This window comes from Triplophysa rosa, linkage group LG5 (assembly GCF_024868665.1).
Source record: "Triplophysa rosa linkage group LG5, Trosa_1v2, whole genome shotgun sequence".
Classification (NCBI taxonomy): Eukaryota; Metazoa; Chordata; class Actinopteri; order Cypriniformes; family Nemacheilidae; genus Triplophysa; species Triplophysa rosa.
This window is the reverse complement of record NC_079894.1, coordinates 27302932-27328065: the sequence shown is the minus strand read 5'-3', so window position 1 is coordinate 27328065 and position 25134 is coordinate 27302932. Positions and strand designations below refer to the sequence as shown.

The 25134-nt window shown below is 37.4% G+C and overlaps 2 protein-coding genes across 3 annotated transcripts; one reads left to right on the top strand and one right to left on the bottom strand.

Moving 5' to 3' along the window:
- Positions 1–1386: 1386 nt before the first annotated feature.
- Positions 1387–20343, top strand: lrrc24 (leucine rich repeat containing 24). 2 transcript variants are annotated; one of them, XM_057334249.1, is made up of 5 exons: positions 1387–1751; positions 12541–12712; positions 13766–14029; positions 14672–14840; positions 16988–20343. In XM_057334249.1, exons 2-5 carry the CDS (start codon positions 12551–12553, stop codon positions 18169–18171), a joined length of 1779 nt encoding a protein of 592 aa, XP_057190232.1. In that variant the 5' UTR covers positions 1387–1751; positions 12541–12550; the 3' UTR covers positions 18172–20343. The 2 variants fall into 2 exon arrangements, with proteins under 2 accessions (XP_057190232.1, XP_057190231.1); XM_057334248.1 differs by having other exon boundaries at positions 13751–14029.
- On the bottom strand, positions 14753–24889 carry LOC130554825 (polymeric immunoglobulin receptor-like). The gene is made up of 9 exons (XM_057334694.1): positions 24789–24889; positions 24034–24364; positions 23638–23930; positions 22939–22969; positions 22359–22522; positions 22100–22140; positions 21925–22008; positions 21022–21084; positions 14753–14865 (listed from the first exon to the last, which is right to left on the bottom strand). Exons 1-8 carry the CDS (start codon positions 24832–24834, stop codon positions 21028–21030), a joined length of 1047 nt encoding a protein of 348 aa, XP_057190677.1. The 5' UTR covers positions 24835–24889; the 3' UTR covers positions 14753–14865; positions 21022–21027.
- Between the last annotated feature and the right edge of the window lie 245 nt (positions 24890–25134).

Sequence of the window (25134 nt, the reverse complement as noted above, 5' to 3'; positions counted from 1 at the left end):
ACATCAACAAAAATCTACCATGGATTTGAGATAAGCAAGACTGCGTTCTCCACCCAGAAAGAAAAAGCTGTCTCGTAAACCAATACTAATGTCATCCCAGGATCACGTCACCATGGCGACAGATTCTCAGTGTCAATCCTGTTTGCTGCGAACTCAACCTTCCTTTGTGTGCCATACACCTTGTTTTATTGATTTAGCAGAAGGGGGAAATGACATCGCCCAGCCCTTATTTTTATGACGGAGAAACATTATTGAGTCCCGGGTTATGCGGGTGTCACCTGGGTGGCTGTGTTTTATGAAGAGTTTGCGTCTGTCGAAACATTCATTAGTGGCATGGGTGTTCCGGAAATAAATTGCATTATTATCAGTCTGGGGATGTGCATTATTAAAGTCGGTGACACTCAATTCGTCTCTGCTGTGGGGATGAGAGTCACCAGGAGCAAAGAGCAAATCATTTATTCGGCTATTAGACACATGGACAGACCGTAGAAACACTTTCTGTCACATACTCTCTTTATTTCTCTAGAAAGCACACATACACAGGGATGAACATTACAGAGAAAGGGTGTCACTCTCCTAACACTGCACGTAAGCGTTGTTTTTCCCGTAATTAGACTGAAATAGATGTTAATGGACTCTGTGCCTGTGCTTTATAGAGTCTTTGGCATGGCTTACCTGCACCTCGCTGCTCCAAACATAAAATACTTCATATAATATGAAGCCTCCAGTGAGTACTTTTTAAATTGAAATGTGTTAAAATGCTTGTTTGTCTTCACTCAAACAAACAAACAAATAATATTAGCCTTTCACAGTTTATGTTGACATATATCAACGTAATTACCTTTTTATGAATGAGTTGTTTTGATAATACACACATATGTAGTCATTCAACTTTATCCGTGTTTAAAAGCGATTGTTGGCCATTGGTATTTTGAGCGCGTGTCGCTATCCGCGGTGCTGAAATGATGAGAACGGAAAAGTGTCAACGTCAATGCCAATTAAAACGTTGTGAAAGTTTTAAAATATTAAAACTCAATTCAACTGACTTCGCACGGAAGCGCCTGAATAACCATGGCAACCAACAAGACCACCAAAATATTATGACATTCATTCCTACGTTAGAGAAATACGAAATGACAGCGCAAGTGAAAAAAACATATGTCGCTTTCGTGACTTCTTTACCTTGTAATATTTTAGTGTACAAAACCAAACAACGGAAACAGAACCCCAAAAGACATGAACAAAAAACTAAAGGAAACAAAACAGGTTGCCTTGAAAGTCATTCTGTTTGAAGATTCAAGGACTGATGCGAGCCTTAAGTTACCAATCAGAGTGAACAATAGAGCGAGCGAGATAGAGAGAGTGCGCGCGCGCGCGCTCGAGAGAGAGAGAGAGAGAGAGAGATGTAGTCGGATCAGCTGAGCTCATAAGCAGGGAATGGGGAAGTAGGATTCATAATCTATTTCACAGGGATATGAAACGCTCATTTGGTTCGTAAGGCTGTACTGGTGAAGGATTGACGCAGACTCATATCGATGTGATTTTTATGAACGGTAAATCTGAAAGAGGAATATTCTCACATCGCCTCTGGAGAATGGCAGGACATAGCGGTGGCCTGTCGGGATCGCTCAAATGCCGCTTTGTTTGCCGTCCCAGCGTGGATTGATCGTTCGCCTTTGTGCATAAGTGCATCTGAATTCACCAGACACGTATTTAAATCCAACAGCCCATCTATTACCGAGCATTTACGGGTAAGATCTCTGCATGCATTATTCTAACACGATCCGATTTATTCTAATAGATCTCAATGCATCATGTGACTTTGCCGACACTTTTCCTAATTCGATTCACTACACGTGCACTCGTCGTCTCTCGTGAAGTTCATTTCATTTCGTTCGATAACAAACTGCGCTTGTACGTAGTAACACACTTGCATATTATTTTTATTGATCTGTCTTTGATATTTCTGAGTAGTGCTATGCGTTAATGAATGAAACACTTTCAATGTTTCTGTCATATTTTGCATTGTGCAATAAAGTAACAGTTAAAGTTATTATCAAGGCAATGGGCATTCAGCACTTGACAGCAGCAGGCCAGAGCAAAGAGCCAGAGTCCACACGGACCATCAGTAAAAGCCTTTATTTGCGTTGTGTGCAGCTTTCACTATGATTGAAGTAGATATGGATTTGTTTTTGGCTGTTGAGTGATACAGTAGATGGATGAGAGCTGCTGGTTTTCAGTGTGATTTTGCATCAAACCTGAGGACGTTTTGCAAATAATTGCAAATGTGAACATGCAGGAACAGCAGAGAGACAATGCTACAGAGTAAAATGAACAACGCATGCAATTTGTTGCAACAGGTTGACAGATGCAGACCGTGGTGAGAAAAAAAACCATGTGGCGGAAATTTGCATTGGATCATGGAAATGTGTCAGACTGTTTCCATTTACAAACTAGTCACATTCAAAAAATACTGATAGAATTGTACAGAATAAATCGGCCAGGCTGATTGTTTTATGCATCAGCTGATATAACCCTCCCCACTTCACCAACACACATCACAGGAAAATCTGCACCCCTATTTCAAATACTGTTTAATGGAAGCTATTTTAATGGAAAATTTGTTTTACATATAGTATCTGCCATTAGTCACCTTGCATCCGATGACCCTAGCAAAGCAAATGTGAGATTTCCATTCTCTTTCTCAGAAGACATATCGGAGATGCAGGAGACCTAAGCAAAAGTTTCCATTTGACCTCCATCTCTCATTGAAAAAACGATATAGGCTATTAAAGAGAGCCCATCTTTCTTATAGATAGTTAATCTCAACTCCAAAACATTTGAATACAGGTTGTTTCACAAAAATGTTGTATAGTATAGTTCAACGTATCAGGATTTAAAAACCACGATCTCACATAATCTTAACGATAATACAGGAGTCGGATGCTACAGGTTATATAATGATGGTGCTGTGCTCTTTCAGGCTTATCTGACTGGATTGACTGAAAGTGTGGAAGCACAACAGCACATTAACACAGACAGACGAGAGCATGGATAACACGGCAACAATCGCTAAAATCAACCAGCACGATACGGCACACGTGTGGCATTCCAGCGTTACAGTAGACTGTAAAAAGAATGCAAAAATAATGATATATTCTTTTCCATTCGGAAGCATGATACAGTCATATTTTGTACTGCCTTTAAATGTAAAAGAGTCTGACAGAAAACAATAACAGTATTACGTTAATGAGAAATTTATTGACAGTCTTCAAACTCTCAACGACAAATTGCAAAAGTAAGGATTTAAAGGGATAGATTTGGCATTCATCCTCAAATTTCCACAAAACACTCATTTGCATCTCCAATCCCCAGTTTTAAAATCAGTGCATAGTGTTGCTTCTCTGCAAAACACACGCCCAAATTGATCTGCAGTTAGAAGAAAACAAAATCGATAAAAGTAAACTGCAGTTGAACACGACTCTAGGATTAAATAACAAGCAGATATGTCTATTCATTTGGACCTGCCTAAGTTCAGGCTCTCTACGCAGACGGTGACACGTCGGCACACAAAAGACACATTCATAGACCTTGTATCGATTCGAGGACAGTTGGTGTATTTTAAGCAGTTTGTTTGGTGATTGTGAGTTTGTTTGCACTATTGATGAGCAATGATGAAAGATTGCGGTGCGTATGTGTTTGTAAGACTTTGATGGCTCTGTCTCTCTCAAGGTTTGGGGAGTGTAAACAGTTTTTGATTACAGCCTTCATGCTGCGTGATTGCTGCGAACAGAAGGGAAAACTGTGTGAAAATGGAGATAGCCAAGTAAGCTCCACTCACAGTTCACGCCTTTAGAGAAAACGGCTACCTGGACTTTTAAAATAAAAGTATACAGCCAAGCTTTTACCGGCCTAGGAAACCTTTTAAAGAATGGACTATCCGAAGAACATAACATCACAAACCTCTTAAATCTCAAAAGACTCCGCTCTCCACAGCCAGCTTAAAGGAATGATTCGCACGAAAGTGAAAATTCTGTCATCGTTTATTCCCTCATGTCGTTCAAAACCTGTATGACTTTCTTTCTTCTGTGGACCACAAAAGAAGATATTTTAAGAAATGGATACTGTGGAAATCAATGGGGACCAAGGTTGTTACCAACTGTTCTTCAAAAAGTCTTACATCTTTATGTGGGTTAAAGTCAAATGACATTTCCAATGAAAATCTACCCGACTAATTATATTTAAATTATAAATCATTATTATGAGCCTGACGTTACAACTATACGTTACTATAAGAAGACCATTTTTATTGAAGCACCTATTTTTATGTGCTTGCTGATTTTTGTTTATTATCAACCAAAAACGTTCAAGCAGACTGCAGCTTTAAGTGCCCATAAAAAGGAAAAAACACAAATGAGATCTCTTTTAAATTTCTGTTATTTCTCCGAGACACCAGTGAGATTAAATAGACATCAAATGAACATTTTTACTTGAGTCTTCTGCGTCTCAGATATTTCTTCTGAGAAAAAAGGCAGACATCTCCCTTAGAGTTTCAGAAGAGATCTCGACAATGTCACAAACTGAGCTCAGATGTGTCAAGTCTGCAATCAAAAGTCAATGTTATTGAAGATCTCAATATGAACGTTTCTCATCGAATTGAACCAAATCTAGATTAGTTTACCTCGACAATCTACATTCATTTACACCTCCATACTCATCACGGAGCTCAACGATTGTATCTTTGTTTTTAGACAATTGTAGAAATTTTAGGAGAAACATCTGAGATTAAGATGCTGCACCAAACATTCACTTTAAAGAGTGAGCAATAGTTGAATCCAAAAGAGATTTGCATTAAATGACCCTTTTTTTACAATTTCTAAAGGCACTCTGAGTGGTGGATGTTGTGGGTGTTTGCTAATGCACAACTATCAGGACCTATAATTCAGTACTTTAGGATAAGAGGAATGAGTAAGTATGAGCCAGTAATAGTGATTTTGCCTTAGCAAACACCACTAATTGTTTGCTATCATGTGTAAATGTTAACAAGGAGGTCTGAGCGTTTGGGTATTACATCACTCTGTTTGTTTTTAAGAGCACACAGGGTGTGAATAATAATGATACTTCTACATCTGGCATGCCGGGTGCGTAGCGTTTTCAGTGAATAAACTTTACATGCCCCCTTCACCCTCTCAAAACATCATATTCAAAGCATTCTCAATCTCTAGAGAACGTAAACAGCCAGCGCTAATAGCTTTGAGTTTTGGGACTAACTCGTACGATTAATACACCTATCGCGTGATCTGACGTTCATCAACACCGATCTCTCATTTTCAGAGAGGAAACCTCGAGCTGGATCAGACTCTCAATAAGAACACTTGAAGGCTGTCAAACTCACAACGTCGGGGGAAGATAAGAGAGAAAAATACGAGCACGAGCGCGAATATACAGCGATGCCCTCTGGCCGTGCCTCCCACGTTGTCATGGAAACAATAGCTGCGAGTTGGGATTCTGAAGGCAAGGCCTGCAGGCACTATTACAACCAAGAACAGCATTCGGCTCTGAGCGGAGACTAAAGGAGACGGCCCCGCTGAAACAAAGGGAGAGATTAACAGAGAGGAAAATGTTCAAAGAGACCTCCGAGGGAGAAAGAATTACATTCATTAATGTAATGTCATGCTTGTTATGGCCCACTTTTCATTGGGCACGTTTCCACGAGTCAAGCAGGCTACTCATCGTCGGTCCTGACTAATGCGGCACATATTTAGGGTTCTTTCAAAACCCCTTAACATCCGGTAATGTATATTGTTGAAAAGAGATGGGACAGATGATGAAACAAACACCCACAAGACACCTTAGCAACCGCAAATGCCCTAACAATCAGCAGAAACCCCTGCCTTTGTGTTTTGCTTTTCATTTAAAAAAAGTCAAGAAATAAAGTCAGAAAGACATTTAGCCAAATACAATCATTTGATGATGAATACTATAAATGTGCACTGTTTTAAACAAAAGCATTCACACAAATATGAAAACGTCCATAATTTACGCCATCACAGATACAGTATATATGAATTCCTTGCTTCACAAAAAAACACAAACAATAATGCTGTTATTTCATTTTCTCTAATTGGGGTAAATGTGGCAAAGCTCCAAAAAGCACAAACATCCGACATTACAGTAACCCAAATGACTTTAGTGATGTCTTTTGAAGCAAAACGAAACATTTGGTATCTTTTGAACGCCTTTCTTACTAGTCCAATCATTTATGTTACATACAAGAACATAATAAGGTCTGAATTCATCTTCCCAAAACCCAGCCAACACTCTCCCCTGTAAAAATCATATCTATGAAATTGAATATTATTTGTACATCACACAAAACATACATAACTCACAATAAATAGATTTATCAAATGAAACGTTTCATTGTCAAAGAATGTCACTGTAAATGTCACTGATCTTATCATTTAGAGTAACACAGATAAATTGTCAAATTATGTTTTTTCCAAATCAGGCATTTTATACAAAAGCAGTTCCCTCACTTTCCTAAGTTTATTTATTTATTATTATTATTATTCATGTATACAGTATATGAAGAGTTTGGTTCCAAAATGAGATAACTCCGTTTTTAAAAGTGTTCAAAAATCATGTTTTTTACATTGTTATCGTGTTTTTACTGTGTTTACTTGTGTTAGTTAGCTGTATTTTTGAGTTATAATGGCTTAAATCAAAACAAACCAACTGCAATTTGACTGATATTAATTGGAATGCACAATAAAAAAACATGATTTTTGAAAAAATTTAAAAAGGGAGTTAACTCATTTTGGAACCAAACTCTTCATATGTATTATGTATATATATTATCTCATTTTTCTTATATTTTTTTATTAATTTTGAAATTACTTTGGGGGGTTTTCTACGAGGGGAAGTTATTTGGGGAAGATTGATATACACAGTTTCTCATATTTACTGATTCATCCATATGATGCATTGCTCCTCTGTTGCTGAAAATGCTAATAAGAAAGATCTGAAATAAATGATTTTCAAATAGTTCAAATTTAGAGTGTTTTCTGTAAAATGAGACCATTTTTTATCGATTTACTACAATGTATGTCGGTTGGGCACTCTTTTATATTCAGGTAAAAAAGGCAAAATATCCACCAGAGCTTAAGGGGTTAATTTTTATATATATTTATTGTCATATATTCAATCTGTTTATATATATAAAAACTACTCTATGTTTTTTCAGCTTATTTAGCATTCTGTATGTCATAAATCCATGTAAACAAACATCAGGGCACTAAATTGAAATATGTTGCCGGTCAATAACTTTAAATCGTGGTGTCTCATTACAAAACGCAACTAGTCACACGCAATAACCAATAATATTCTGCCTGTTTTAGAAGACTATACTTTTTAAACAATAAATAATGTTATTTCTCATCAATAAAAGCCTAATGAGACTGATCCGATTAAAAAACGTATCGGATATGGTCACGTATCGATTCTGCATCCCTATTAACATTTCTTTCCTTTCAGGCTACAGATTTAGTCTCATTAGCAGCTAAATTTATGAGACGGGCCTCTAAGCAGAAAGCTTCACCATTAGGGAGCCAAATGAGCATGTAAACAGATGTTATATCCACAGTTTATATTACAAAATCCACCGTTAAGCAGACACTTTCTTATCCAATGCAACATTGTGTGCGTTTTAAGTACCTTTCTACTACATAGCAAACCGCCGTCTATACAATCTCGCCCGGTGGCATAATAGTGAATGAAGAAGAATCTCTTAGTTACATATCGCACTGTTGATATTAAATCCTGCCAGCTTCTTTCGGCAGAGCACACAAAGCCGTGCCTGTCCATGTATTCATCCTGCACCGCATTCACAACTGCTACAACCAATAAAAAAAGAGCGGATCAGCTCGCGAATGGAGTGTACTGTAGACGCGTATAGCTCATTCAAAGCAGACAGCAGAAAATGCAAGCGATATGACATTCATAGTGTAATGCATTTATGTCATGTTGTCGGGCCAAGAAATGTCTAACTAGACTGTGATTTTTTTTTCTTTTTGTTTAATACTTTTAATTTATGAACTGGGAAATATGTTCACATCTGAGATGCTTTCAAAATAATAAACTGAATGCCATGGGAATAAACATGTTCGATATGCACATTTGAAATGAATGAGCCAGATTGTTAAAATGGATTAAATAAACTATATTAAATTGAAGAAGAATTGTTTATTCTGATAATAATACAAAAATGACAGAAATATGCCAACCATCATCTCAGAGCTTCCAAAGTTCCGAGAATTAAGGGCCCTTAAAACATATCAAAAGCCAAGGCCCCCACATTAAATATTGTAGTACACTAGCATTAACTATCATAAATATATATACTATAGTGCACTAAAAATGTACCGTATAAGCTATTAAAGTAAATAGCCTAGTAGACGATTAATGGTGTAGTAATATAGCACATATTTACTAAAGTAAACATTTTTGTATACTATAGTATAGTATATTATAATGACTTTAGTATACTGTACTAATAACTAGTAAATTGATAAACTGTAGTACATTTTGTGGTATACTACAGTATTTGCTGCAGTAAGGTTCAGAAACACTACATTATCTAAACATTATACTACAGTTTACCATAGGTCAAGTTTAGTAAATAAATACTATACTATACTAAAGTATTTTTTGTGGGATATATAAAATGACCTGGATTGTCTCTGCAGAAAATAAACAACATTTATTCCCAGTTTGTAAGGGTTTCAAACTGGCTTTCAATATCTCGCAATGGGATAAAAAATACACTTTTTCTTTTTAAATCAAGTTTTACCCTTGTATTACAGTAAGTAATTAATTGACCTTTTTACCCCATTGACAAATATTTTTCTTGTCTTGTGCGTGAACTCACTTTATTTTGATGATTTATTTCAGAAAACATGACTTCTTATGTGTCTTAGGTCACTTTGCTTCTAAGTAGAAATTCATTTTTCAAGTAAAGATTTTGCCAAGCAGAGACGAACAGCTCCACCTACTTCGAGTGTAGTAATAGGCTTGTGCGGTGGTTCGATAGTTGTCAATTACAATTGAATATCGAGAAGACAAAGGAATTGCGTTGTGGGAACCAAAGAAGGAAAGGAACAGCAGGCGCTTCATATGAACAAGTTATTATAAAAGGAGTAAAGGTGGAGCAAGTCTCAAAATGTTAAGTCCCCGTGAACCGGAAGATGCTATCGTTTTTGCTTCCGTATTTTGACGCATTTCCGAGTGAAATGGAATTCCTAATGAGAAAAATAGTGGGCGTGGCTTTCCTCTTTCTCTGCGATTTGATTGGATGTATAAAAACAGCCGTTGCATTTTGAAATGGAACAGGCAGCAGACTAACAGTTGAAGGGGAGGAGTTAACGGATGCTCCGCCCAAGCCGTCTAACATACGTCATTTAAGCGGGATTGTCATTAAAGGACGGAAGTGCATTTTCAGATTTTAACTAAAGATTATGAGGGCACACGAATTTTAAAAAGAGAATGACCCTGATGATAAACTATTTACAATAAACGCTGCAAAAATCCATGACAAAAATAGGCATTGTTATTATTAATTTCACTGGGACTTTAAGTATTTAGGCACAGCTAGTAATTGATGAAACATTTTCATTCCAGGAAAATGTGCACTACAGAAAATTAAGAAGTTTATTAATAAGAGGATTCTAACTATTGTTTATATTTCGATGATAGAAAGCATTTTAACATATAATATTATTACTTGGTATGGAAATTTAGCAACGAGGCAGAAAAATTAACTGACGGGAATTATTAATGAAGCAAATAAGATAATTGGTCAGAAACAGAGTACAATACAACAGTTGTTTTTAGACTTTACGGAGACAAAGGCAATCGCAGTCTACTCAGATCGAACCCACCCATTCCGCCGTTTTCCTTCAGGGCGTAGACTGCGCATGCCGGTAGCTAAAAGGAATGCATATAAAAGATCATTTATCCCACTAGCGGTAACCATTTTAAACCAATTGATTTAAAGTGTTCAAACGTGTTGTAAAGGTCAGTTATGTGTTAACGTGTGTTATGTGTTTTTATTATGTGATATGTGGATGTATTGTATGTGTTGTGCCAGTGTCAAAGTAACTATTGAACAATTTCTGTTCAAGTAACAGACAGTAAAGTAAACTAAACTAAAGATAAACATCTTACCAACAGTGCAAATCCATATATTTGTCTGTCTGTTTATCTATCTATCTCATTGTAATTTCATCAGTGCAGTTCTTGTCGAGAAACCGCTGTGAATTCAAAGCAGGAGGCCCCACAATGACGACAGACTGTGAAGAAGTTAAATATTAAATTCTGTGGATGTTCTCGTAAGCTTTAAGGATCTCATCTGGTGAAATAACCCCAGAACCCGGGCGTTCATGTAAGAGAGTGCCATACATACCTGAGAGAACATCACCATTTCTACACTTTTTTCTTTTCCACAACCAAATGTTTATGAGGCAACGCACGTAGCACAAAAAAAGCAAAACTCATTCGAAATGTTCCATTCCCCCTCTCATATTCCGGTCCATTGTGATTTCCATTCTCTTTCTCCAACAGCGGCAGAATGGCGTCTGAATGCAAGGCCGTGGGTCGTGAATGGGCTGCCATTTCTCGGCTGATGTTTATCAAGTCTTTTCTCTTTCATGGCCTCAGATTAAAAGGCTTACGTGGGTCATGTTGCATTAATCGAGCACGCTGTCCACTCAAATGCTCTCTAAATTAAGCAACGGGCATAAAATATTCACATTCGCTCCTCGATGACAAGTTTAAGTGAAAGCTGAAATGAATTCGTTTTGATCTGCCCTCACAAAGGCGCGTTGTCAAGATGATCATTTTTATAATGTGCAGCTCCGCCTTTTGCTGTCGAGCGATGCGATGCCATTTGTTATATAAAGTTCTGAAGGCTATTCGTGTGGAGAAATCTCATCAGTGGAGCTGTAAATTCTTCACACCTTTATGACCCCTACGGATATTTTCATTCGTGAGCTCGGACCTCAGATATCCAAATGTTGTCATGCTCTCTGTTTTGATCTCAGTGGTTTGGAGCCTTCTCTGTGTTCTCAGTGCTGATCTTGTTCACACACTCGGTTTCAAATGCTAGTGAGATGCCTTGCCAGGCATGAGATTCTGAATGACATACAAACACGCACGCGCGCGCGCAACACACACACCCAAAAATATTTTTCTTAGTCTTGTTTTCCAGTACAATTATCTAAACATTCTTAAAACAAGAAGCAAATTGCACATTTTAAAATGTTAATGATGAAGATTTAATGTCTTGATTTCAGAGAAATACAAACAAATGTTTTTGCTTGATATGAGGGAAGGTTTGTGCCAAATAGTGTCTTATTGTGCCTTACCTGGATGTGTAGATGTAGTACACATAGATGCAATCCATGACAAAGGGGATCTGCATATATAGTTGTTGCAATGTCCAGGATCTAGAGAATTTCGTTTTTTACTGAAGATTGTGAAAACGTGATCAAATACAGAAGTTCACCATTAAAAAGTTCGCAAAAGCATAGCAAATGTTTTAGCCCATCTTTTCCTATCCTCGTGGATATTTTGCTTAAACCTAATTTAAAACTTGCAGTGAGAAAAATGATCTAATTGAAAAAGGAAAAACGAGATTATTTTTATGCACCACCGGCAACCTTTTTCTTTCTTTTTCTTAAGCATTCACTTTGAAAAACTTGTATTAGATTTCAAGACAAATCTTGCTTTTCAAGGGAATATATTTTGTTTTATTGTTGTGTTGTAAAACGAGGCACACAACTGAGTAAGAAAAGGGTTTTGCAAATATGAATATAATAATTCAGAGAACGGCATATTGATACGGAACAACTTGAATTTAACAATCTCGGTTCACTATTCCGATTCAAAAATGCAGCCCAACAGGTTTTTCGAGACAGGTCTACACATACTCATAAATCACAAGCCAGAGGGCCAAGACACATCGTATCTTTGTTCATACTCACCCTAATCCATGTCTTGACCAAAATCTAGAGATGTTGGATGAGGGGCAAAAAGCAAGATCTTCGCTCCTGGGAAGATCTGTAGTGCGTCGGTCTGTGTGTGAAGTGATTCTTCATTGTGTATTCTCTAAAAACAGACAGAGGAGGCCTGAGGAAGCGGGCGGGGTTGACTCGGCTCATGTTTAATTATCCGGAGCCCACCAAAAACTCCTCCTAAGAGACTCTTCTGTAGAGACCAGAGAGGATGGGACGAAGGCCATCCATGTTATTCTCCTTATTTCAACTCTCCGCTTATTTCCCTCTTCTGCACCGCAGGATTCAATTTTCCGATCCACTTAAGCGTGAATCTCGTGCGTTACAGATCCTATTAGCTCACACGTGCATGCGCACCCCGATGACAAAACGTCTCACTCTGTCTCTCGCTTTTCATTCGGACGGTTCTTCTTTAACTGTAAACCGTCTTTCTTCCCTTCTCTTTCCTGTCGTATTCTCTTTTTCTCAGTTCTCCTGACATGAATCCTCTTCAGCTCTCTGTGGTGTGGGCGCTGATGTTAGCCCAGATGTGCGTGTTTTCTCGGGCTTGTCCCACGGGATGTCGCTGCTATAGTTTGACAGTTGAATGCGGCTCCATTGGACTGAAAGAGATCCCACAGGGCATCGCTCACGGCACACAGGTGACTGGCTGCTGGTTAACTTTATTTCTGGCTTTGGTGATGTAAATCATGAAATGAAAAGGTCTGTTTTGTGGCTTTTGGTTCGTGATGTTAGCTTTGAGTATGTGCTGTTGTAATGCTAAACATCAATGCCCTTTTGGCATTCCTGTTCCAATAAGAAAATTGTAACAAAACGAAGACAGTAAACTAATGAAGGGGTCTTTAAAAAGGTTGCACAAGTGTTTTTTTTACTTTCGTGTCTTTCAGAACCCGTATGACTCTTTCTTCTGTGGAACACAAAAGAAGATATTTTGAGAAATGTCTCAGTGGTTTTGTGTCCATACAATGAAAGTCAATGGGGGCCAATGTGGTTTGGTTACCAGTGTTCTTCCGAATACCTTCTTTATCGATTTGTTGACGTGTTTTCACTCTGCCTGTGAGACAACAGACCCAGATCTGTTTGACACTTTGAAACTTTGATCCATTTCATGTGAGATGTTAGGGCTTGGATGATGGGCTCAACTCCCATTTTGGCCTCTCTGCATTGGCTTCCTGTTAGGTTCAGAATTGATTTTAAGATTCTTATTTTAGTTTTTAAATCATTAAATGGTCTGGCACCGTCATATCTGTCAGAATGAATACGGCCGTACACTCCGTCCAGGGGACTTTCATTGTTAATTGTCCCCCGTGCAAGATTAAAGAATAGATGGGCCTAAACTTTGGATGTTAGAAAGGCCTAAACACTCGCTATTTTCAAGTCCAGTTTAAAAACCTATTTTATAGTTTGGCTATTTTTATTTCATTTGAATCTATTTGAATCTTTCGTCTTTTTGATATTCCTATATTGTGCTGCTTATGCTTGTACAGCACTTTGGCAAACACGTGTTGTTTCGAAAAAGTGCTTTATAAATAAAGTTTGATTTGATTTGAAAGTTTGATTTATTCAAAGCAAAAAGTCAATCAATGAGAACAAACAGAACGTTCATCCTTCCTCTTTAAGATAATGTTTTTCTTTTCTCTTTTAACTTGTGCTGCTCATGGAATATGCGTTCTGCTCAGACTATCTTTCTACAGGACAACGCCATCGGACAGATCCGCCAGCGAGATCTATCAGACCTCGGCCAGCTTCACCACCTCTACCTACAGAACAACAGCATCAGCACCCTCGAAACCGGAGCGTTCAGAAACCTGGGCCTGCTTCTGGAGCTCGCTCTTAACGGTAACCGCATCCACACGGTCACAGCCGACGTGTTTCGTGGCTTGGATCACCTGCGCATTCTCTATCTCGCGGGAAACCAGATCACCAGATTGGAGGACTACACTTTCCGTGGACTACAGGTTAAGGACCGTGTGAGATATCTGCCTGCATACCTGCAAACAATATTATGATAATAACATTGTTTTAACTTTCCTTTGATAGGTATCATTGTGAATAGAACGTTGTTTGTGTCATATTATATCATATCAACTTGGAATAAAGGTTTAGGGTCAGTTGACTGAAACGTGATCTTAACAACCTTAACATTAGTTCTGTACATGAAAATATGTCTGTGCCAATATTTGAATCTCTTTCTTTATAAAACGTTTTTGAAATGCGACCATTATTGAAGGTCAGAGAGAGAGAAAATAAAATTGAACAAGGAAGGTTTCGCCGAAAAAATCTGATTAAAATTAGATGACAAAATAATATGAACCGACCACTTAATGAATAGGCTACTTCTCATACGTAATTTGTATGAACAACTTAACCTTCAACGACCTTATTTGACTCTCATTAGAAAAGAAGAACTCTGTTTTGTGTGAATAACAAAAAGCAAATTTAATAGGCACATGATAATTGAATGCGTAGACTGCACTGAAAAAATATGATGCCGCAGTATTCTAGACAGCTTTACATAGCATCTATGTATTCATGATTCAGCTAAGAATGATGATGGTTATAACGATGAAGACATTTAAAGGTTGATGGATTATTCCCAGCGTCTGCAGGAGCTTCATCTGCAGGAAAACGTGTTGGAGGTTCTTGGCGATCAAGCGTTGGTGGGTCTGTCCTCTCTGGCTCTTCTGGACCTCAGCAGAAATAACCTGAGAAGTCTGAGTCCTGCTTCACTCAAACCTCTCGTGAGCCTGCAGGTGCTGAGAGTCACAGGTGAGACTGTTTCTCAGTTGTTTCCCTTAAACAGGAATGAGATCAAATAGAGAATCAGTGGAGTCCTGCATGCCAGTTTTTGCTCTTAGTATACTTTTAAATGAAAAATAAGGAAGTATACTGTCAGTCAACTTTTATGTACTTCTCAGAAATATATTGAAATAAACAGCCGTGGGAAAATTAAGAGAGCATTCCAAGTTTTCATTTATTCGTCATTTCTAGATGTATTGTGGTCATTCCAGTCCAGTGTCTGTTGAATTTGAACAAAATCAAACCTCAGGAGTGACATAAAGTCATCCGACAGCAATGTGAATGACTGACAGCATGACAAGACAAAAAAAACGGTGAATTTGTTTTTGCAAATATGACTGTTGTGTTGCTTAAAGGTGAATCTGAACTTGTTTTCTTGGCAGTATTTGAGGTCGGAAAAACGCAGAGCATCTTTTCTGTTATTTTCACCTGTTTCTCCAGTTATCATGTTCTGCACATAAACACAAGTATAAAACAATATTTTTATTTGAAATTTGGGAGAAGTATTGTTATCAGTTCGCAGAATAAAACAAAAAATGATAATTTTACCTAAACACATACTGTACCTATAAATAGTACATTCGGAAAAATTGAAAATAAGAGAAATGGTCTCTTAATTTTTTCAGCGGCTGTATATAACTATAAAGTATATTGCCTATACTTGTACTCAGCTTTAAAAAATAAATCAAAAGATCAAGTATTCTAACACCGTGTCTACACCGGACGAGGCAGGCATGACGCGACATGACAACCTGCTTGTTCTTAATGGGTTTGTCCATAATACAAAATACAAAATTATAATGTCTTTTGTCGCGTCGCGCCGGTCGGTCTGTTTACTCCTTTGATCAAGTAGCCTATTAAATACTTTTAGTATTTAAGTATTTGAGTATACTTCAAAGTGTACTTTTATAAACTTAGTTGTATAGTACAAATTAAGAATATACACTGTAAAAAAATATTTTTTTAAATTAAGTTACCTTGTTGCCTTAAAATTTTAAGTTAGTTCAACTTAAAAACATTAGTTCACTTAATGAATTTGTTGCAAACTCGTTGTGTTGACTAATATTTTTAAGTTGAACTAACTTAAAATTTTAAGGCAACAAGGTAACTTATTTTTTTAAGTTGAAACAACAAAAAACAACAAATCATTTTTTACAGTGTAGTTGCGAACTAGTTGTGTACTTGAAGTAGTTACATTTAAAAGTACACTCATTTACTCTAAACTGAGCCAGTTTATACTAAAATTGGGCCAAGCAGAATAGAAATAGTACACATACTAACAAGTATACTACTAGTACATTGATATTGATAAATTATGCTTAAAATATAAACGAACGTTACTTATATGCTTATTAAAATGAACTTAAGGTATACTTATTATTTGTATAAGGGTTATGTATATTATTTGTGTGTGTCATCTAGAGTTTTAGAAATGATCTCTATAAAAAATCAAAAAAGACATTCATATTAACTTGTTTTATGAATGTCTTTTAAGATCACATTTAAACCCAAATTAAGACAAAAGTAATACGCTACGATATCCTGATTAGCTTTAATGCAATTATTCTATTCTTACAATGTCAACAATTTTATTTGTTTGATTTATGTTTTTATTCCTTAAAAATGAACACCATATTAGACAAAGTAAAACTACACTTTTACATTTTCTGTGAAAAATAAAATGCAAGCGGTGCCTGCTCATACAGTGTAAATCAATTAGCTGGCACAATGCGGTTTTGTGGGTGGTTGCCAAGGTGTTGCTGTGAGGTTGCTAGGGTGTTACACCCCAAATTGTATTAATTTCATTTTAGGGGATTTGTCCTACATACAAGCAGTAATTAAACATAACTAAAAACTCATAAGATGTGTAGAGAAAGATATAAACCATTACTGAAGGAGAGAGAGAGAGAGAGGGGGAGAAAGAGAGAAACTGAAAGAAAGAAAATTGAAACTTGCTAAACAGATGAAGGATGAAAGAAAGAGAGAGAGAGAGATTAAAGAAAGGTATCAGAGAAAATGAAATTAGAAAGGTGATCCATGTTGAAGTCAAAGCAGATCAGTTGTAAGGGGGTTAAAAGGCATTGATTTTCTTTGTAACCTGTCTTACTCCCTCACAGATAACCCGTGGCGCTGTGACTGCGCTTTGCACTGGCTTCGCGGCTGGATAAATGAAGAGGGCCAGAGGCTGTTGAGCTCGGCGGAGCGCCGGATGTTGTGCGCGGAACCACCGCGGCTTTCCCACCTCAGTCTGGTGGAGGTTCCTGCAAACAGTCTGATTTGCATCCCTCCCATAGTCCAGCTGGAGCCCAGCCATCTGACCGTACGTCTGGGGGAGAGTCTGCGCGTGTCCTGTCAGGCGTCCGGATACCCGCAACCCCAGGTCACCTGGAGAAAAGCCTCTCATGGTAAAGCCCAGCTATCCCCCAGGGGTCTGGTGCAGGAAGTTGGGATGGAAGGAGATACGAGAACCGGGGGTAGAGTGGTAACCGCCAGACCCGTTGGAAAAGGGGCGACGAGTCGCGGTCCGGTGCTTGGAGTGGAGGACGGAGGCGACCGAGAAAGCTTCAATCCGGACACTGGAAGCGGGATGCTGTTTCTCAGTAACGTCACGGTGGCCCACGCCGGACGCTACGAATGCGAGGCCTGGAACCCTGGAGGGGTGGCTCGCGTGACTTTTCACCTTTCCGTGAACATGTCGTCGTCTTCATCCCCCTCTTTGATTTGGCCTCGGCTGCACTCTTCTTCATCGTCGTCGTACTATCATCCGTCCTCGGTGGACGTAAGCCAAGAGCCGCTGTATGAACTGGAAAGCATGGACTTCAACGCTTTGGGCACGGCCACGCAGACCGCCATCGCTGTGGGCATTTCTCTTCTGGCCCTCACGGCCCTGTTGCTTCTCTGCATGATTTACAGCCGTCACCAACAACGACTAAAGGAAGACGGCGGTTACGAAGTCAGCAAGGAGGAGAGCATCCTCTACGTCAACGACTATTCTGACGGTCCCACCACATTCGCTCAGCTGGAGGAGTACAGAGACGAACGCGGCCATGAGATGTACGTGCTGAACCGTGCCAGACCAGTGCTGCCTCCTCCTCCGGTTCCCAACCAACAGGCGGTGGGGCTCAAAACTACAGAGATGCTTCAGGGTCAGGGTGTGCTAACCCCGGGCAGGTCGACAGGCATGGGTCCCCGCAGGGCTCCGGCGGAGGGAGGAGAAGGTCCTCCACCCGATCCCGAGGGGCTTTTTATGAACCAGAGCTTGCTGTTCGACACACAGATCGCTTATGAAATCCACTGCTGAGCGAAATCACTGTGCTTCTGCTCGGTACAAGAAAAGACTTGACCCAGATCAGTGAGGTTTTTGCCATCTGACATAGTCCTGCTAAATCTTCTTTTATGTTTAGAGAGCACACATGCTTTTTTGTGATTTTATGTAACTATATAATATATCACACATACTTTAAAGCTACAATGTGTGATTTAAATACTGCTAGTGCCATCATCAATAATACACGGCAAAAAAATGAATTTCTTACTAAGCATTTTTGTCTTGTTTTCTAGTATCTAAAACTTCTTAAATCAAGATACGTTGATGCTGGTGGGGTAAGAAAAATCAACCTAAATTAGGTACTTAAGAAATAGTTGAAATTCAATTCAAGAAGGGCTGTCAAGCGATGAATCGCATCCAGAATAGAAGTTTGTGTTTACATAATATTAACATAATATAATATATACCTAAATTCAAGTTTTTATACCCAGATATTTTTCACTTGTTTAAAACATAAAGTGTCTTCATTCTTAAATTTGTTTTAATAAAACAAGACTCAGGCAAAAGCAAGCCCAAAACAAGACGAAATGCTTGGTTAAAATCCATGTTTTTGTAGTGTACCGACAGGCTTCCCACACACTTGGTACAGTAGTCCAATGTCAGAACGAAAGAACAGAATGTTAAAAGCATTACAGATCCACAGTGTTTACACTCAACCTTTAAATGAATTATTTACAGTGGTCTCGGGACATTAAGCAGGAATTACACATTGTAGCTTTAAAGTAACAAAAACTGAAATCTAATATATTTCTTTTTCAGTATTCACGCCTTGCTTTCCAGTACAAATGTCTAAAATATATTAAATCAATATATATTTATATGTATCATATATATTATAATGGATATGACTATACATTTTTCGTCTTGTTTTCTAAAAAATAATCAAAATATCTCTCATTGGAGATACAAAAAATAAACTTGAATTAAGTTTATTTTGCTAACCTCATTTGCAGATATTTTAGCTTGTTTTAGGCATAAACCTACATATTTATATAAAAAAAACGTTATTTTGCTCGATCTTTATTTAAGAATTTTTAAACTTTTGCGCTGAAAAACAACACAAAAATACAGATAAAGACATTTCTTAGATTTTCGTTTTTCGCGGTGTTCTTAAAGAACAGAATAACTGAAAATCTTGTCTTTATTTACTCACACCCATGTAGTTCAAAAATACTGGAGTATACATTTTCCAATGTTTTTGTTTTTTTTGAAGAATCAGAGTGACTTTACTCATAAAGATGACTTTAATAGTTCCGTTAAGACCTTAACAGCTGTTGTGATGAACAGTCATTGTTTGGGAAAGAGCTACACAAATCTCCTTCAAAAAACAACACGCGTGTGAAAAAAAAACAGAATTATAAATGTTTCGGGTGAACTACTTCTTGAAAAGTATATTTACCTTTTTTACATTCTCTGACTGTTACTTCAAACCAAGAGGTCAAACAAAACTACCAAAAAGACATGGAGTATTTTTCTTGTTTCTAAGTGATCCAACTAAAGCCCATCTGAACGTTTGGCGTTTGGGCGAGGACCGAAAAGCAAAGGACGCGAGTTGGGAGTGTCGAGACGTCCCTGTGTCAAACATTTCATTTTCTCTGCTTGTGTCAGGCGGTGTGAATAGCTTTGATGTCGCTCTTGCAGATGCCGTCTTCATATGTGAAGTATCTTTTCCCTTTTACATGCAAGTGTGTATTTATTTATACGTGCAAGACAGAAACTGTGCGTAAACAAGAACCAAAAGCGGGTGGGAGTATGTTTCCGACAGCCAGGCCAGTAAAGTAGTTACGTCTGTCATCTCTTTGAGGGATGTGTGTCCTGATATTCTTGACCACTGTCGGAAAAACACTGTGAATAAACACACTGGACTTTCGATTCACAGCTAAGCTTTTGTAAGTTATTAGATATGACAGTTTATTTGGTATAACAACAGGCCTATTGTTTTTTATTGGAGTCTATATACTTTTTTCTGTTTGCTTTTTCCAGCAGCGTTATACAGAGAAATGAGTAGTGATTAAATCAGGGTATGCAACTTAAGCATCCATTACATTACAGATGTGAAGCTTCATGTCGAACAATACAATAGTTTGTGTATTTCTGTCAAATGTCTATCAAATATCAACCACCTATTTTATCCAAATAAATTATGCCTTCATTTGAAATGTGTGTGTGTGTGTGTGTGAAGATAGTGAGACTATGAGCAACACTCAAAAGATTTAAAACAAAAGAACTGATAATTCAGAAGGTGTTTGTATCAGTGAATCAAAGTAAGATTCATTTCCTAAGAAAATTGACATTTATATGGCTTACAAACACCTTTTATAATGAAACAAATTAATAAAAGTGAACTAAATCTCATACAATAAACAATGAATGACCATGTTAGATGTGTCGGGTGTGCTACCGTGTTCCAGGTTACTTCTCTCATTGATTAATAAGAAGAGTAGAAAAGCAGAACTACATTATTTCTTAAGGTCATGTTAAACATGAAACATGTCGATCTCCTTGTTTCGCAATTACTTTTTTAGCTCTACACACCTAAAAAACTGTATTATATGTGACTGGAGCGCTACAAATTTTGTACGTTTTAAGTAAATGACACACTTGGATTTACTGACTACTAGTGCAGTTGTGGATAAAAATAATCTGACATTTTGATCTTCTTACACTACATCTACTGTACTGTAATTGTGGACACATGCTCAAGTTTATGTTTTAATCTCAGATCTTAAAGATAACAAAACTAAGACATCTATTTCATACCTAACATCATCAGAAAAACTTAGTGTACTCTATTCAAAATGTGAATAGTTTGTCAAGGCTCACCTATTATCAAAGATGTTTCACGGTACTGTAGACCACGTCATCATCTCTGTCAGGAGCACAGCGCTGAAAATAATTCAGTACGATCAAACTTAAATCTTACATTAAAAAAGTGTTTTAGACAAGCCTGGCCTCAATGTTTAAAAAATCATTATAGTGCAATACTGTACCAGGAGATTTGTACAGAATGACAAAATATTTACTTAATTAACATTACTTAATCCAAAGCAAACTATACGTTCTGGTGTATATATACATCATTTAGAGTGTGATAGAAACTGTGGAAATGAGAACTACTGTATATAGTTAAACTGAAGCGATACTTGCAAAACTCCAAAGAAACTCATTTTCCCAAAAACATATTAAAGGGGTCATATGGCGTGAATACGTGTTTTTCTGTGTCTTTGGTGTTTTATAAGCATGTATTAGACACGTAACATTGCAACAATTAAAGTGTGGGAACAAAAGATGCATTCTATCTAAAAGCGAATGCAGTATTCGACCAATCACTACGCACTGGTGAACTGGCCAATCATAGCACACCTCGCTTTTCAGAGCCATGAGCTTTTTTAAAAATCTGCTCGTTTCAGAGAGGCGGAGCAAATAGGAGATACAAACATGCACGGTATGTGGAAAATACAGCGTTTTTGAACCTTAAATCGTGTATACACATTGCGTTACATCTAAAACAAACCACAATATTCGTTTTAGCCGTGTCATATGACCCCTTTAAACCCCACTAAAACATAAACATCAATTAAAAGTTAAAAACTGTAGTGTACAGCATCTCTTATAGTACCACAGTATAAACCAGTGAGTTAAATCCACTAAAATCTCCACAAATGAGACTGTCTTGGCTAACGTACTTTTAACTTTTAAAAGTCTTATCAACAATGTAATGCTTACAATAGAGATGTGGTCGTCTTCTTTGTCATCGTTTGCTTTCTTAAAGAGGACTGTGCAATACCAGGGAGACATAGAGTCCTCTGCCTGTATAAGAAGAGAGAAAACTTAAATGATTGTAAATGGAAATTATTATTTAGAAATGCAATTTCATGGATAATTCAGAAAGTACACATACCATAGAATTGGGATCTGGTCCTGGTGTAAACAAAACGCCATCTTGATGCGGTAAAAAAAGTGTGCTCCTGTTCAATGTATGACAATACTATAGGCTATCTTGAGAAATAACACATCGCGTGGGAACTAAAATATAGCAGGCAATGCATATAATCAATGCATTGTAAATTCTTGCATTTAAAATTAGAAGCCAATTTAAAGCATGAATAATGCAGTACTGCAGTACTTACAATTAAGTAAAAAAAGATTTAAAAACTCACTGTGTTTTCGTTTAATCCTCCAGATGAAGAAAGCCACCACCACCAGCAGCAGTAATGGGCCAGTAATACAGAGCAGCACGAAAATCCTATTCCTGTCATCAGTCGAGGGGGATTTATTGTCTTCTTTATTATGATTAATGATACGGTGGTTTTCAGAGATGGTACTATAATATGTTGTTGATATAGGTTTACATTTACAGTGCAAGTATGTAACAAAAACAAAATAGCACAAAAACAATAGCCTACTAATTTTGAACCAATACCTGCTGTATTTCTGAAACCTCGTATCTCCATATTTTGTGATTTTGATCATTTATGATCATTATTATTAGTCACCCTTTGTGTTTGTCACTGGGTTTTGCAAATATCTAACCAATAAAAACACTTAAAAAGTGCTTGACAACACAGTGTGTAATTACTTAAAAAGTACAGTGTTTTTTCCATTTCCTGTAAAACAGCGAATTTGGACATACAAGGTTTTAGAAGGACAACGATACGATCATTTTCTGAGGTTTCATGATTATCTAGAGAACTGATTAGCTGTTTGTTAGATTAATACAGTTTTAAAATAAATACTTACAAAGGTGATGTAGCATTATCCAAGCTTAGATCTTTTTTTAGATGAATTTGAAGACAAAAAGTACAAAAAAAGTGAGATAAAATGTTTGAAAAAAGTGATTTTTCCGATGCTTAAATACAATGACTATATATGTAACTTTTAAGGCACCAAACAGAGTGACTGTACAAAAATTATACATATTATTTGACAGTTTATTGTAATAAATATCAAAAATCTAAAAGGTGTGCATTATAGCTGACACCCACATGAACACTGTACTGCTGTTTTTGTGACTTTAAGTCATTCCCTTTTAATGCTATTGAAGTTAGAAACGTGTATATTAATGTGTAGCCTATGTAACTTTGGAGACGGTCCCTAAATTCAGACTATCGAATGTCCAACGTCAAACCAACTTTTTGCCTGTTGATAAATACTGAATTTGTAAATCTGTAGATGCATAATTTGGCAAAACTAAATAAGACTTTGAAAATAGTACAAATACAGTATAGTATAATGCAATACTATACATGTGTTTGTGCAATCCCTGGGATCGAACCCCATGGCCTTGGCGTTGTCGCCATGCTCTAAGCACTGAGCTGAAAGCAGAATTGTGAAACAGGCATTGTGCAATTCTGTTTGGTGCTGCTTGTGTCAGACTTCACCTTGAGGTGCCTCTGAATACGTTATTTGAATTAAAACCTTTTGGAAATCATTGCTTACTTGAATTTTTAGATGTGTTTGTCCATTGAACAAAAAGTTGAACAGGAGCCTGTTGATCTCCTACAGAGCAGAAGTACCAGCCAGAATCCTTCAGCATCAGTCCTGACATCAGCACAGTGAAGGATTCGCTCTCATCATCACTGATCTGAACCGAATACTGCGATGTGCCGCTTTTCCCCACTGTATAACAGCTCTTGTCTATAATTCTGCACCACTGTTTGTGTTTGTTCTTATATGCAGAACTGTAGAGACACTTTACACTGATATTACCACCTTCATCTCCAGATACACTGCTGGACATGCATCAGGAACTGAACACAGAGAGCTAGAACTTTACACTTTTATTGCAGAAAATCACATACCTCAGATGTATGTAAATATGTTTTGGATCAACACAAAAATCCTTTCTTACCTGCTTTAACTGTTAAATACAGATGTTGACTGTGATCTAGTTTCTTGCTCATCTCCACAGCACACCAGTGAAATCCAGAGTCTGATGTTGTCAGATTTTTGAGTTCCACTGTAAAGATGTTCTGAGATGGGTCATCTGTTATCAGCCATTTCCCAGTTCTGTTTGTATGTGCATTTATGGCGCACAGAGCCCAGGTCGCTCCTGTACACCAGTACTTTGGGTTTAGTTTATAGCGACTGTCATACAGACACGGGATAGTTACTGTTCCTCCTTCTCTTACAGTAACGTGTTTTAGTGTCCTAATGCTCTCGACATCTGTAACACAACACAAGTGTTCAAAGAAAGAAGAACCACTGTACTTTTGTCATTGTAACTTACATTTTCGTTCAGATGTGGAGGCATATATATGAAGAAAAGGAAGCAGCATGAGGAATATTTGAAGAGCTCATTTGCAAAACAGATTTAAACACAATAAAGCAGAATAAAAACATGATAACATAATAAAGAAAACATGATTTTAGAACGCGTGTAAACAGAGTTATATGTTTTGCAAACAAACTCTTCGTGTGAATGATCCTAGTGCATACTAGCGCACCCTGCTATACACTCTCACCTAGGGACAAATACGTAAAGCGAAGATATAAGTTCAGATCGTGCCCAAGGAGAAATGAAACCACATGGTTATAGTTCATGCACGAAAGATTTAAAATCTTTAAGATATATGACATTAATTACATACCTGCTGTTACAAGTAAAATAGCAAAGAGAATCATATGATAAGCCATGTGAGGGTCCGGGTTGGTCAAAGACAGAACTTCAAATTAACATTTCACTTTTTGCAATTGCACTTCTTGCAATGAAAAAGAAACCAACAGTTCCTGTTTAATTTATCTCTGTTGATGGGATTAAAATAAGCTAAGGAGGAAGAAGGAAGTAAAATTCTTATAGTCGAGTTGTCCAATATTTTTAAGCTAAATTCACTCAAAATTTTAAGGGAACCAGGTAAATTATTTTTTTTACAGTTGGTTAGTACACGCACATTCATGTCTGGTTTATTATCTCCTTGGGGACAGTCCATAGGCGTA

What these genes read in the sequence shown, in the direction of transcription:
- lrrc24 (XM_057334248.1), top strand. Translation starts at nt 12,551, where the DNA reads ATGAATCCTCTTCAGCTCTCTGTGGTGTGGGCGCTGATGTTAGCCCAG. An exon ending in GCATCGCTCACGGCACACAG is followed by an intron (nt 12,713 to 13,750) that starts GTGACTGGCTGC and finishes CGTTCTGCTCAG; the next exon opens with ACTATCTTTCTACAGGACAA. An exon ending in ACACTTTCCGTGGACTACAG is followed by an intron (nt 14,030 to 14,671) that starts GTTAAGGACCGT and finishes GATTATTCCCAG; the next exon opens with CGTCTGCAGGAGCTTCATCT.
- LOC130554825 (XM_057334694.1), bottom strand. Translation starts at nt 24,834, where the DNA reads ATGGCTTATCATATGATTCTCTTTGCTATTTTACTTGTAACAGCAG. An exon ending in GAGGATTAAACGAAAACACA is followed by an intron (nt 22,141 to 22,358) that starts GTGAGTTTTTAA and finishes TACCGCATCAAG; the next exon opens with ATGGCGTTTTGTTTACACCA. An exon ending in GACCAGATCCCAATTCTATG is followed by an intron (nt 22,009 to 22,099) that starts GTATGTGTACTT and finishes CTTCTTATACAG; the next exon opens with GCAGAGGACTCTATGTCTCC.